Source organism: Engystomops pustulosus, chromosome 4 (genome assembly GCF_040894005.1).
Source record: "Engystomops pustulosus chromosome 4, aEngPut4.maternal, whole genome shotgun sequence".
NCBI classification, from domain to species: Eukaryota; Metazoa; Chordata; class Amphibia; order Anura; family Leptodactylidae; genus Engystomops; species Engystomops pustulosus.
In genome coordinates this window covers 122,514,259-122,525,123 of record NC_092414.1, presented here as the reverse complement: position 1 = coordinate 122,525,123, position 10,865 = coordinate 122,514,259, and the positions used below count along the sequence as shown (strand labels likewise).

General features: G+C 42.6%; 1 protein-coding gene across 2 annotated transcripts in view; it reads left to right on the top strand.

Annotated features, from left to right (window-relative positions):
* Nucleotides 1–9,444: 9,444 nt before the first annotated feature.
* The window catches only part of SEMA3E (semaphorin 3E), a 102,609-nt gene continuing 101,188 nt past the window's right edge, over nt 9,445–10,865 (top strand). The window contains exon 1 of one of the 2 annotated variants that reach the window (XM_072147284.1): nt 9,445–10,035. In XM_072147284.1, coding sequence (XP_072003385.1) covers nt 9,933–10,035 — 103 coding nt within the window. In that variant the 5' untranslated portion in view covers nt 9,445–9,932. The remainder of the gene's footprint in view (nt 10,036–10,865) is intronic. The other variant, XM_072147283.1, reaches the window with a different exon arrangement.

Here is a 10,865-nt window from a genome sequence, read left to right as displayed (position 1 = left end):
GTGTTTTTATCTCAAAAATGTCATTTTAGTGCCTCGTGTACTGTGCCCAACCCATGCCACTTTAGACAAACACCCCAAAAATCATTCTGCGGGTTGTCCCGAGTACGGAAATACCACACATGTGCCAATAATTTACAGGCTGGGCACACGGCAGGGGTCAGGAAGAAAGAAGCACAATTTTGGTTTTCAAGCTTCGTTTTCACTAGATTGGTAATGGGGGGTACCCCTGAGGTACCAGTACAATAGAAACCCCCAAGTAGTGAACCCATTTTGGAAAGGGCACCCCTCAAAGAATGTATGTAGGCTTGTATGAGCATTTTAACCCCCAACACGCTGGCCAAAATTGAATGCAAAGTAAAGGGTGCAGAGTAAAAATTGTGTTTTTATCTCAAAAATGTCATTTTAGTGCCTCGTGTACTGTGCCCAACCCATGCCACTTTAGACAAACACCCCAAAAATCATTCTGCGGGTTGTCCCGAGTACGGAAATACCACACATGTGCCAATAATTTACAGGCTGGGCACACGGCAGGGGTCAGGAAGAAAGAAGCACAATTTTGGTTTTCAAGCTTCGTTTTCACTAGATTGGTAATGGGGGGTACCCCTGAGGTACCAGTACAATAGAAACCCCCAAGTAGTGAACCCATTTTGGAAAGGGCACCCCTCAAAGAATGTATGTAGGCTTGTATGAGCATTTTAACCCCCAACACGCTGGCCAAAATTGAATGCAAAGTAAAGGGTGCAGAGTAAAAATTGTGTTTTTATCTCAAAAATGTCATTTTAGTGCCTCGTGTACTGTGCCCAACCCATGCCACTTTAGACAAACACCCCAAAAATCATTCTGCGGGTTGTCCCAAATACAGCAATACCACACATGTGCCAATAATTTACAGGCTGGGCACACGGCAGGGGTCAGGAAGAAAGAAGCACAATTTTGGTTTTCAAGCTTCGTTTTCACTAGATTGGTAATGGGGGGTACCCCCGAGGTACCAGTACAATAGAAACCCCCAAGTAGTGAACCCATTTTGGAAAGGGCACCCCTCAAAGAATGTATGTAGGCTTGTATGAGCATTTTAACCCCTAAGGTGCTGGCTAAAATTTAATACAAAGTGAGTAGTGCAGAGAAACAATTGTATTGCAATTTATCAAATATGCCATTGAAGTGACAAAAGTATTTTGCCCAACTCATGCCACTGGGGAAAAACACATCAAAAATCATTCTGCGGGTTACCCCGGTTAGGGCAATACCCCATAGGAGGCAATAATCTGTAGGATGGAGACACGGTAGGGCTCAAAAGGGAATAACTTGTTGGAGCACAGACATTGTACATTTTTTTTTTCTTTTTGGCATCATGAAAGATTTGTAGATGCCAATAGGGGCCAGTACAGTAGAAATCCCTAAGAACTGACCCTATTTTGGAAACTACACCCTTCCATGAATTAATCTAGGGGTATAGTTAGCATTTTAACCCCACAGGTGGACCCCTGAAAAAGTGCATAATGGATAGTGCATAGTAAAAAATATCTATTATGTCATTTTGTGCACAGCTGCTGCCATGGGAGACAAACACCCTAAAAATCATGATGCATGTTTTCCCGGGTAAAGCATACGGGACAGTAATCTACAGGCTGGGCACATGGCAGGGCTTAGAAGGGAAGGTGCGGCATGTGGCATGATGTATAAGCTGTGCGTCAGGGTAGCAACAGAGTACTCTAAAAATCCAGGGATGTATGATAAATTCGGAAGCAATCTTTCATACATAACCCTGGTTTTTCTGGGCATGTCTCACAGTGATGAATGGTGTCCTTCCGAATGCCATTTTTGGAGCACACCCTGCACCTCTTCTGTGTCCTTCCCTTGCTGGCTGTTTGGGGAACTACTCCTGGAAAGTGCTGCCCTGGTACAATACGTGTTGGGGCCTCACTTCCAGATGTGCTAGCACTCCCCCCTTCCTGGTCTCCAAAAAGAAAGTACTTTATTACCACCTCTTGAAATTCCAGGAAAGTTCCCCTCTGGCCGGCATATCGATGCAGCACATAAGCATTATACAATGCCATCTGCATCATGTGCACGGCCAGCTTCTTGTACCACACCCTCGACTTCCGCATGGCATTGTACGGCTGAAGCACCTGGTCAGACAAGTCCACCCCTCCCATGTATTTGTTATAATCTAAAATACAGTCTGGCTTGGGGGTTTCTGTACTGGCACCTCGTACTGGGACAGGGGTGGTGGTGTGCTCATGTATTGTGGTTAATACAAGGACTTCTCTCTTGTCCTTGTACTTAACACACAATACAGAGTCGCTGCATAGTGCCCTGCTTTCGTGCCTTTTAAGTTTTTGCCCAAGCAGCGACTTAGGGAGACCTCTCTGATTTCTGCGTACAGTGCCGCATGCCGCAGTATTTCTGGAAGTGAGGTACTTGAACAGGGTGGTGCTGGTGTAGAAATTGTCCAGGTAGAGGTGGTAGCCCTGGTCCAGCAGTGGGTGCACTAAATCCCACACTATCTTCCCTGTAACACCCAGGAAGGGGGGGCATTCTGGGGGCACTATAGTGGAGTCCTTCCCTTCATATATCCTGAACTTGTATGTGTACCCTGATGAACTTTCGCACAGCTTATACATCTTCACACCATACCTTGCCCTCTTATTGGGCAGGTACTGGCGGAAGTGAAGTCTCCCTTTGAATTGTACTAGGGACTCGTCTATGCTTACATGTTTTGCGGGGGTATATGCCTGGGCAAACTTGGCACTAAAATGATCTAATATGGGCCTGACCTTAAATAACCGATCATAACTGGGGTCACCTCTGGGTGGGCACTGTGTGTTGTCAGTGTAGTGCAAAAACTTATGGATGGCTTCAAAGCGCATCCTGCTCATTGCCATGCGGAACATGGGGGTGTGGTACAGAATGTCTGTGCTCCAGTAGTCCCTGATTGAAGGCTTCTTTACTATCCCCATAAGGAGTATTATGCCCCAATACTTGTGCATCTCTGCTGCAGTGACAGGGGTCCACCTGTAGGGTTGTGCATAAAAGGACGTGGGGTTTTGGGCAATATGTTGTGCAGCATAGAGATTGGTCTGGACTACAATTAAATTCAACAGCTCCTCATCAAAAAAAAACTTAAAAAAGTCCACAGCTCTGAGCCCTGTCGTGTCAAAGTTAATTCCAGGATGGCCCAAAAAGTCAGGGACCTGAGGGGTATAATTATCTGGGGCTACCCATGTGGGGTCAGTGGAAGCCCCAGACGCTTCTCCTGCAGAAGTCCCAGAAACTTCTCCTGCAGAAGTCCCAGGCACTTCTCCTGCAGAAGTCCCAGGCACTTCTCCTGCAGAAGTCCCAGGCACTTCTCCTGCAGAAGTCCCTGGAACCCTACGGCGCCTTCTTGGGGGTCCTTTCAGGTCACTGGAAGATGAGCAGGAGGATGATGATAGGTAAAAGGGACCATCATCCCCACTAGCTGACTCGGTGTCAGAGGCAAGCATGTTATATGCCTCCAACACGGTGTACGTCTTCTGAGACATTGCACACAAAAAAAATAGAGAACTAGAAAAATTAGATAATGTGCACCAAACTACACGGATAAACCGTCTAGCAGGCACACAAAAAAAAAAATATAATGCACACCAAACTACACGGACAAGCCGCACAGATGGCACACACAAAAAATAATGTGCACTAAACTACACGGACAAGCCGCACAGATAGCACACAAAAAAAAAAAAAAGATAATGCACACCAAACTACACGGACAAGCCGCACAGATGGCACACACAAAAAATAATGTGCACTAAACTACACGGACAAGCCGCACAGATAGCACACAAAAAAAAAAAGATAATGCGCACCAAACTACACGGACAAGCCGCACAGATGGCACACACCAAAAATAATGCGCACTAAACTACACGGACAAGCCGCACAGATAGCACACAAAAAATAATGCGCACTAAACTACACGGACAAGCCGCACAGATAGCACACAAAAAAAAAAAAGATAATGCACACCAAACCACACGGACCAGCCGCACAGATGGCACACAAAAAATAATGCGCACTAAACTACACGGACAAGCCGCGCAGATAGCACACAAAAAAAAATAATGCGCACTAAACTACACGGAGAAGCCGCACAGATAGCACACAAAAAAAATAATGCGCACTAAACTACACGGACAAGCCGCACAGATAGCACACAAAAAAAAAGATAATGCACACCAAACCACACGGACCAGCCGCACAGATGGCACACACAAAAAGTAGCTACGTACGGGCGCTCTGGAAAAAAATATTACCAGGCACCGAAAAAAAACCTATGTGCACCGCGCAAAAAGGCGCTACAAATGCACCTAGCTTGCCCTAAGACAAACTAACTACCGCTAAGACTGCTAAAGATTCTGTGCAGCGCTATTCACACGGCGCACTGAAAAGTGCGTCCAGTGCAGAACAACGCTAACACAGCGCACTGAAAAGTGCGTTTGGGTTCAGAAGGGACAGACAGGGAAAAACGGAAGACACGTGGGATCACACAAGGCGATCACACAGGGAACACACAGGACACAGGAAAAAACAGATAGGGATGGGAATTTGTAGGGAACAATAGGGATCAGATAAGGATCAGAACACTATTTATAGTGTAAAAGTGTATTTTGGTGCACACAGTAACGCTCTCTCCTCTCTCCAGCGATACCAAACCAAAATGGTGCCGCTGGAGGAAGAGGAAGGGGCTAAAACCACGTTTTTTAGCCCAAAATCGCTGTAATTGGCCAGTCAGGTTTGACTGGCCAATCACGGCGATCGGCGGGCGGGACCGATTTGATTGGTCGGGTGACGGAGACAGGAACTCCTCCTGCCTCTGTCACCCAATTCTCGTCCCGATGTCACCACGTCGCGAGACGTGGTGACAATTCTAAAATCCTATGCGCTCGCGCCGTAGCTGTACTGCGCTGAGCGCTAATCGTCGGAAGCTGCGCAGTACAGCTACGGCGCGGAGCGCTAAGGGGTTAATCACTAGTTGTATTTTGTTTATACCCAGAAAGTGATTTCCTAGGGTCCTCCACAACTGAGAGTAAAGACCCTTCCCCCTCTCTCTCTCTTCTCAAGCCTCTTAGTAAATATTGGTGCTAACTCCGCCAGTTCCGTTCTTTAGACCAGATCGGAACTGGCAGAGTTTGTTGCTATAGTCTCATAGTCTCAGGTGAAGACTAGAGTTAGTGTGACTGACTGTTGTTCAAGTCCCTGCCCTACCTCCACCTGCCCCGCTGCCCACCCATTCTCCGCTCCGACAAGCCTATAGTGACGTGCTGGTCAGAGAAACTAGGAAACCGTCATAGAGAGAGATTCATATGGCTACTCTGGCAGAAAACTTGCTGAGAAGCCATAAAGAATCTCCCCCATTATGATTATCCAGTAAATTACCTAAATATTTTGTTCTGGCCTATTTTATCAATAATAGCTTTGTACCATCAAGACATTTCAATATATTCTTGCAGTGAAAAACTCTATTATGAACAATTTTTCAAAATATTGGGGCACATTTACTAACCCGGCTGCTGGAGTTCATCCAAAGTACATTGTCCCTGCGTAATGCACATTTACTGCCACAATTTACTAAGATTGTGCGCCCGATATGTGTCGCTTCCCTGCTCAGGTCTGCAGGAGTTCACCTTCTTCTTCCTGGTGTATGTAAGTGCATGTCTTGCGACACAATTTGAAAGTTAAATCCCGCGCTCAGTCCGAATCCGTCGGATCATCTGACGGGCTGCCCCCCCCCCCATTTCTGTTGCATGAAAGCCAGTGCAGTTGTGACACAATCTGATCATGTGCAACACAATCCCCTCATAAATACCTGTCAAAGCTGCGCAAATCCCGAAAACCATGAACAGTCTGACAAAAGTGCAATCCGCGACCCCTAGTAAATAAGCCCCATTGAATCTGGGTCCGAATCAAATCGATCCAAACTACTGCTTCAGTTGTCTTGGAAATTATTTTATGACCCTCTTACAGTTTCAGATTTCATTTGATTGCCTGAAAAATTGCAGATTTGTACTAAAGCTAAGAACCAACAAATAGATTTGCAAGTCTCTAATAAAAAGTTATGCAAGTATATAAGTATATAACAGTACTTACATCTCCATACTCTTTCATGCCAGCACTAAATATATTGTGATTAGAGATGAGCGAGCACTAAAATGCTTGGGTGCTCGTTACTCGAGCCGAACATTTCCCAATGCTCGAGTGCTTGTTTCGAGTAACGAGCCCCATTGAAATCAATGGGAGACCCGAGCATTTTTCAGTAAAATTACAAACTGAACGAGCACAGTGAAAGAACACAGTGCAGAACATCTGCAATCTATTCTGCACTGTGTTCTTTCACTGTTTTCTTCAATTAAATGATTAAATTAAATGTTTTAATTGTATTTTTTTACTGTTCTTCACTTCTTTTTTTTTAATTAAATGCTCGTTATCGAGCAGGGCAAATACTCGTCCGAGCAACGAGCCGGTCCGAGTATGCTAATACTCGACCGAGCATCAAGCTCGGACGAGTATACTGGCTCATCACTAATTGTGATCCTACCTGCCTTTGTTTACATGCAGCCAGCATGTAACCACTGCATCCAATGTCATATGTTATTATGGATGTAAACTGAGACCAGGAGGAGTATGGGGGAGTCTACACTGTGGTTTTCACCCTTCCACTCTAGGGAGATCCCTGTAAATTGATGACAACTTATCCAGGCAGTTACTTGGAACAGCAAAAGGACAGGCAGAAAACAGGGACATGTCAATTTAACCCCTTAAGGACGCAGCCATTTTGTAGCTTAAGGCTCAGCCCGATTTTTTGGATTCTGACTTGCTTCGCTTTATATGGTTATAACTTTTGAACACTGTTACTTATCAAAACGATTCTGAGACTGTTTTTTCCCCACATGTTGTACTTCATTTTAGTGGTAAATTTTGGCAGATAAGTTTTGCGTTTATTTACAAAAAAAAAGAAAATATGATAAATTTTTTGAAAAATTTGCCATTTTCGAAATTCTAAATCATTGCGTTTTCAGGCAGATAGATTTTCCACCTAAATAAGTTGCTGAATAACATTTACCATTTGTCTACTTTACATTTTCATAATTTCTGAAATGTCTGGATAATTTATTTTGATGTCACGCGGCTTACAAATAGAATATCGCTTTTCCAGATTTTCAGAATTGACTATTTTGGGGATAAATACAGTTTTGAATGAAACTTTACATATTTAGCATCAAAACCCCCTATATAATCAACCCATTTTCAAATCTGAACCCCTCAAGCTATCAGAAACAGATTTTACGAAGATTGTTAACCCCTTGAGATCTTCATAGTAATTGAATCAAAATGGAGGTGAAATTTAGAATGATCATATTGTTCCCTTATACGTTCATTTAGCACTAAAATTTACACATTTCCAAAATATAAAAATAGAAAACCCACCATACAATTTGTTCTGCAATTTCTCCTGAGTACAAAGACCCCCCACATGTGGCTGTGACTTGTTTTATGGGCGCACAGCGAGGTGCAGAAGGGAAGGAGGGCGCTGCAGCTGCCAGGATTTTAGTTTCCTCATTGGCCACTTTTGAAGTCTATAAAATTTTCGCTTTTTCGTTATTGGGGCCATGTGACGGCATTTTTTTTGCGGGATGAGATGCTTTTTCCAGTGTTGCCATTTTGGGGTTGGTATCACCTATTGTTGAAAATTTAGGAACTTTTTTTGAGGGCAGGAGTAGAAAAGCATCAATTCTGTACTGGATTTTTTACTTTTTTTTTTTTTGGTGTTCACCGTATAGACTAATAATCATGTTATCTTTATTCTATGGGTTGATACGATTACGGGGATACCAGACATGAATATATTTTCTTACGTTTTACTAAATTTGTCAAACAAAACCCTAATGTGGGGAAAAATCTATCATTTATGTATTGCCGTCTTCCAAGTGGCATAACATTGTTACTTTTTTGGCTACGGAGCTGGTTGATGGCTTGTTTTTTGCGGGACATGTTGTACTTTGCACCAGTATCATGTCTGAGTACATATGGTTTTTTGATCGCATTTTATAGCATTTTTTGTGGGATTGAAAAGGTAAAAATCATAATTTTTGGAGGGTTTATAACAGTTTTTTTTTTACGGCGTTTATCGTGGGGGTTCAATAATGATTTACTTTTATTCTACCGGTTGTTACGGACGCGGTGATACTATATATGTGGGGTTTGTGTTATGATTTAGACTTTTTTTTTTAGTTATATGTCTCTTTATATGTTTTGGGGGTTTGGGGCATTTTTAGTGATTTATGACTTTATTTTTTTATTGAATAACTTTTTTTTTACTTTTTCACTTTTGTCCAGATCGGACCCCAGAGTTGCTATAGCAACGATCGGCGCCCCCCGAAAACAGTTTGGGGGGGCCGATCGTGGGGGAAAGACCCCTCAGATGCATGTTAGGTTGCACTGACCGCGGCATTTAACGGGTTAAGCACCCGCGATCGGAGACAACTCCGATCGCGGGTGTTACACTGGGGTGCCGGCTATTAGTTACAGCCGGCACCCCGTGTTTCCCGATGCCGGTTCGGCTCTGATCTAGAGCCGAGCCGGCATAAGCGCCGTGGCGGATATATCCGCCACGGAGCGTGAAGGGGTTAAAGGAAATCCACCATGAAAATCTAGCATGATAAACTAGAAACACTTGTCTTGTTATCCATGGTATCTTTCCATCTAAAATAAAATTTCTTAATCATGCAGGGTGTTATCCAGACTGTGCTGTAGCTTCACAGGCCGTTACACTGTGCAAGGAGCACTTCCCACCTCCCATTGTGTGCTGAAACTTCTGCTGCTGCAGTGAGATCACAGCAAGCAGTGGAAGGGGAGAGGGGCTGAGGGAGCAGGGGGGAATGGGGAGACATTGTAACAGCCTGTGAAACGTAGGAAATACAATATCCAGAAGGTGGTCACTTGTGAAGCAATAACTACAAAACATAATTATCTATATGTTTTCTGAAATATATGGAAATGTCTCTGAGCTCTGAGTTTAGATTATTTATAGCAATAATGAAATGGACGTTTCTGGACTGCAGGACCATTGAATACTGGTACGTTTTAAATCAGATAATTTATTAATGTAAAACTTAAACCAAATAAATAATACAAAGCTTTAAAATAATAATAATGGCATCTTAGATCAATTCGATATAATAAAAAAATGTGGACTTTTAAAATTCTATAAAGATTTTACTTTAATACATTATATGAATTATGAAGATAATCAATAGAGACACATGACTTTTCTTCCCTGATAGCCAATCACCATTTCCTAGTCTACAAAAATAGTACACTGCAAAAAAAATGTTAATTGAGCAATGACACAAATAGCTTCTGTGCAGTAAGTAGGAGTTGCCAGATGAGTAGTGAAGTACTTTCTCTCGTCTTTCACTGGTCTTCAGTGCTAGTGAGCGCAGTCTCACTCCTGGCATCCCCGCTGCTAGGATCTAACAGCTCTTAAAAATCATTTTTTTTCCCTTTTAATTACATAAGGTGAAAGGTGAATTAAGACAAAACGTCTGGCAGGTCTTCGCAAGGAACAGATTTCTCAGCAGCTTGCAGCAAGGAGGCGTTTATTCCAATGAATGTGCTGAATGCCTGGTTATACTGAAGGCAGGACTAGGAGACAGCACAGCACTGGCATGGACTGAGGAATGACATGTCTGTCTATAAACAAATGTCATGGCAAGAGACCACTCTGTAGTACACATTGTAATGAGGCATGACAAATAGGAAATGTGTACTAGGAAGAGAAGGGATTCCTAAGGGAGATATAGAAGGCACTGAAAAGAGAGCTGTTTTCTAAACTCCAGCAGAGAAGCTAAAGCCCTTTCCAGAAGAGCCACACAGGACTGACTGCACACAGCATGGCATATATTCCCATTAAAGCTGCGCTTCTCCTTGGACTTTATGTCTGTGCGTCTTTGGCAACGGACGCAAACCAGCCAAGACTTCGTCTGTCTTATAAAGGTAAGATGGTGACATAACTTACTTGCTTTATGTAACCAATTTGCTGCATAATATTGAACAGAAGCTTTTCTTCTAGTCTATTAGAATTATGGGATTTGCATATTTGGAAAATCAGATTTTTATCTAATTGATATTTATAAACTATCTCTTAATGTTAAGTACATCACATCACATCACATATAGAGTACTGTAATCTCTTCTTCTTCCCCTCCTTTATAATAAAGCTACTAAAAGCTACTGTAGATATTGACAGACATGTGAGTTCAATGTTGTAAAAAGGGACATTTGGCAATGTGTTAATCCCAGGCCTACAAGGTGCCTAAATGTAATTTAATGGTTGGGTTTTAAGTAAAGAAATATAAAGTGTGTGTTTGTATGTGCCATGTAATTACTGCCCTGTGTATGTAAATTATAGGAAAAGTAATACAGTAATTACAGAATACTCAGTGCTTTGAGGTCAGGAGCTTATGTTGTGTTATAGACTCCTTCAAGGCCGACATAATTATAAGTAAAGCAGTGTATTGTACAACAGGTAAAGCAGTAGTACCCCTGCATGCAAACAAATTGTACTCACTAATGTGTCAAACTTAACTGGCTCCTTATCACATGTATAGTCATAACCGTCAAGATCCCATTGGACCCAGAATATAGAAGTATACATTCATTGAGATTTTTAGGCAATGTATCTACTAAAAATGGATGTAATTATTTTGATGGCATCATCATGATTTCACACTTCACAGTAAATGCTACTCATCTGTTCATATTAGTGTTCTGACAAACAGACATTTATCACTTCTGGTATTTAGCACTGGTGATTTATTACCAAG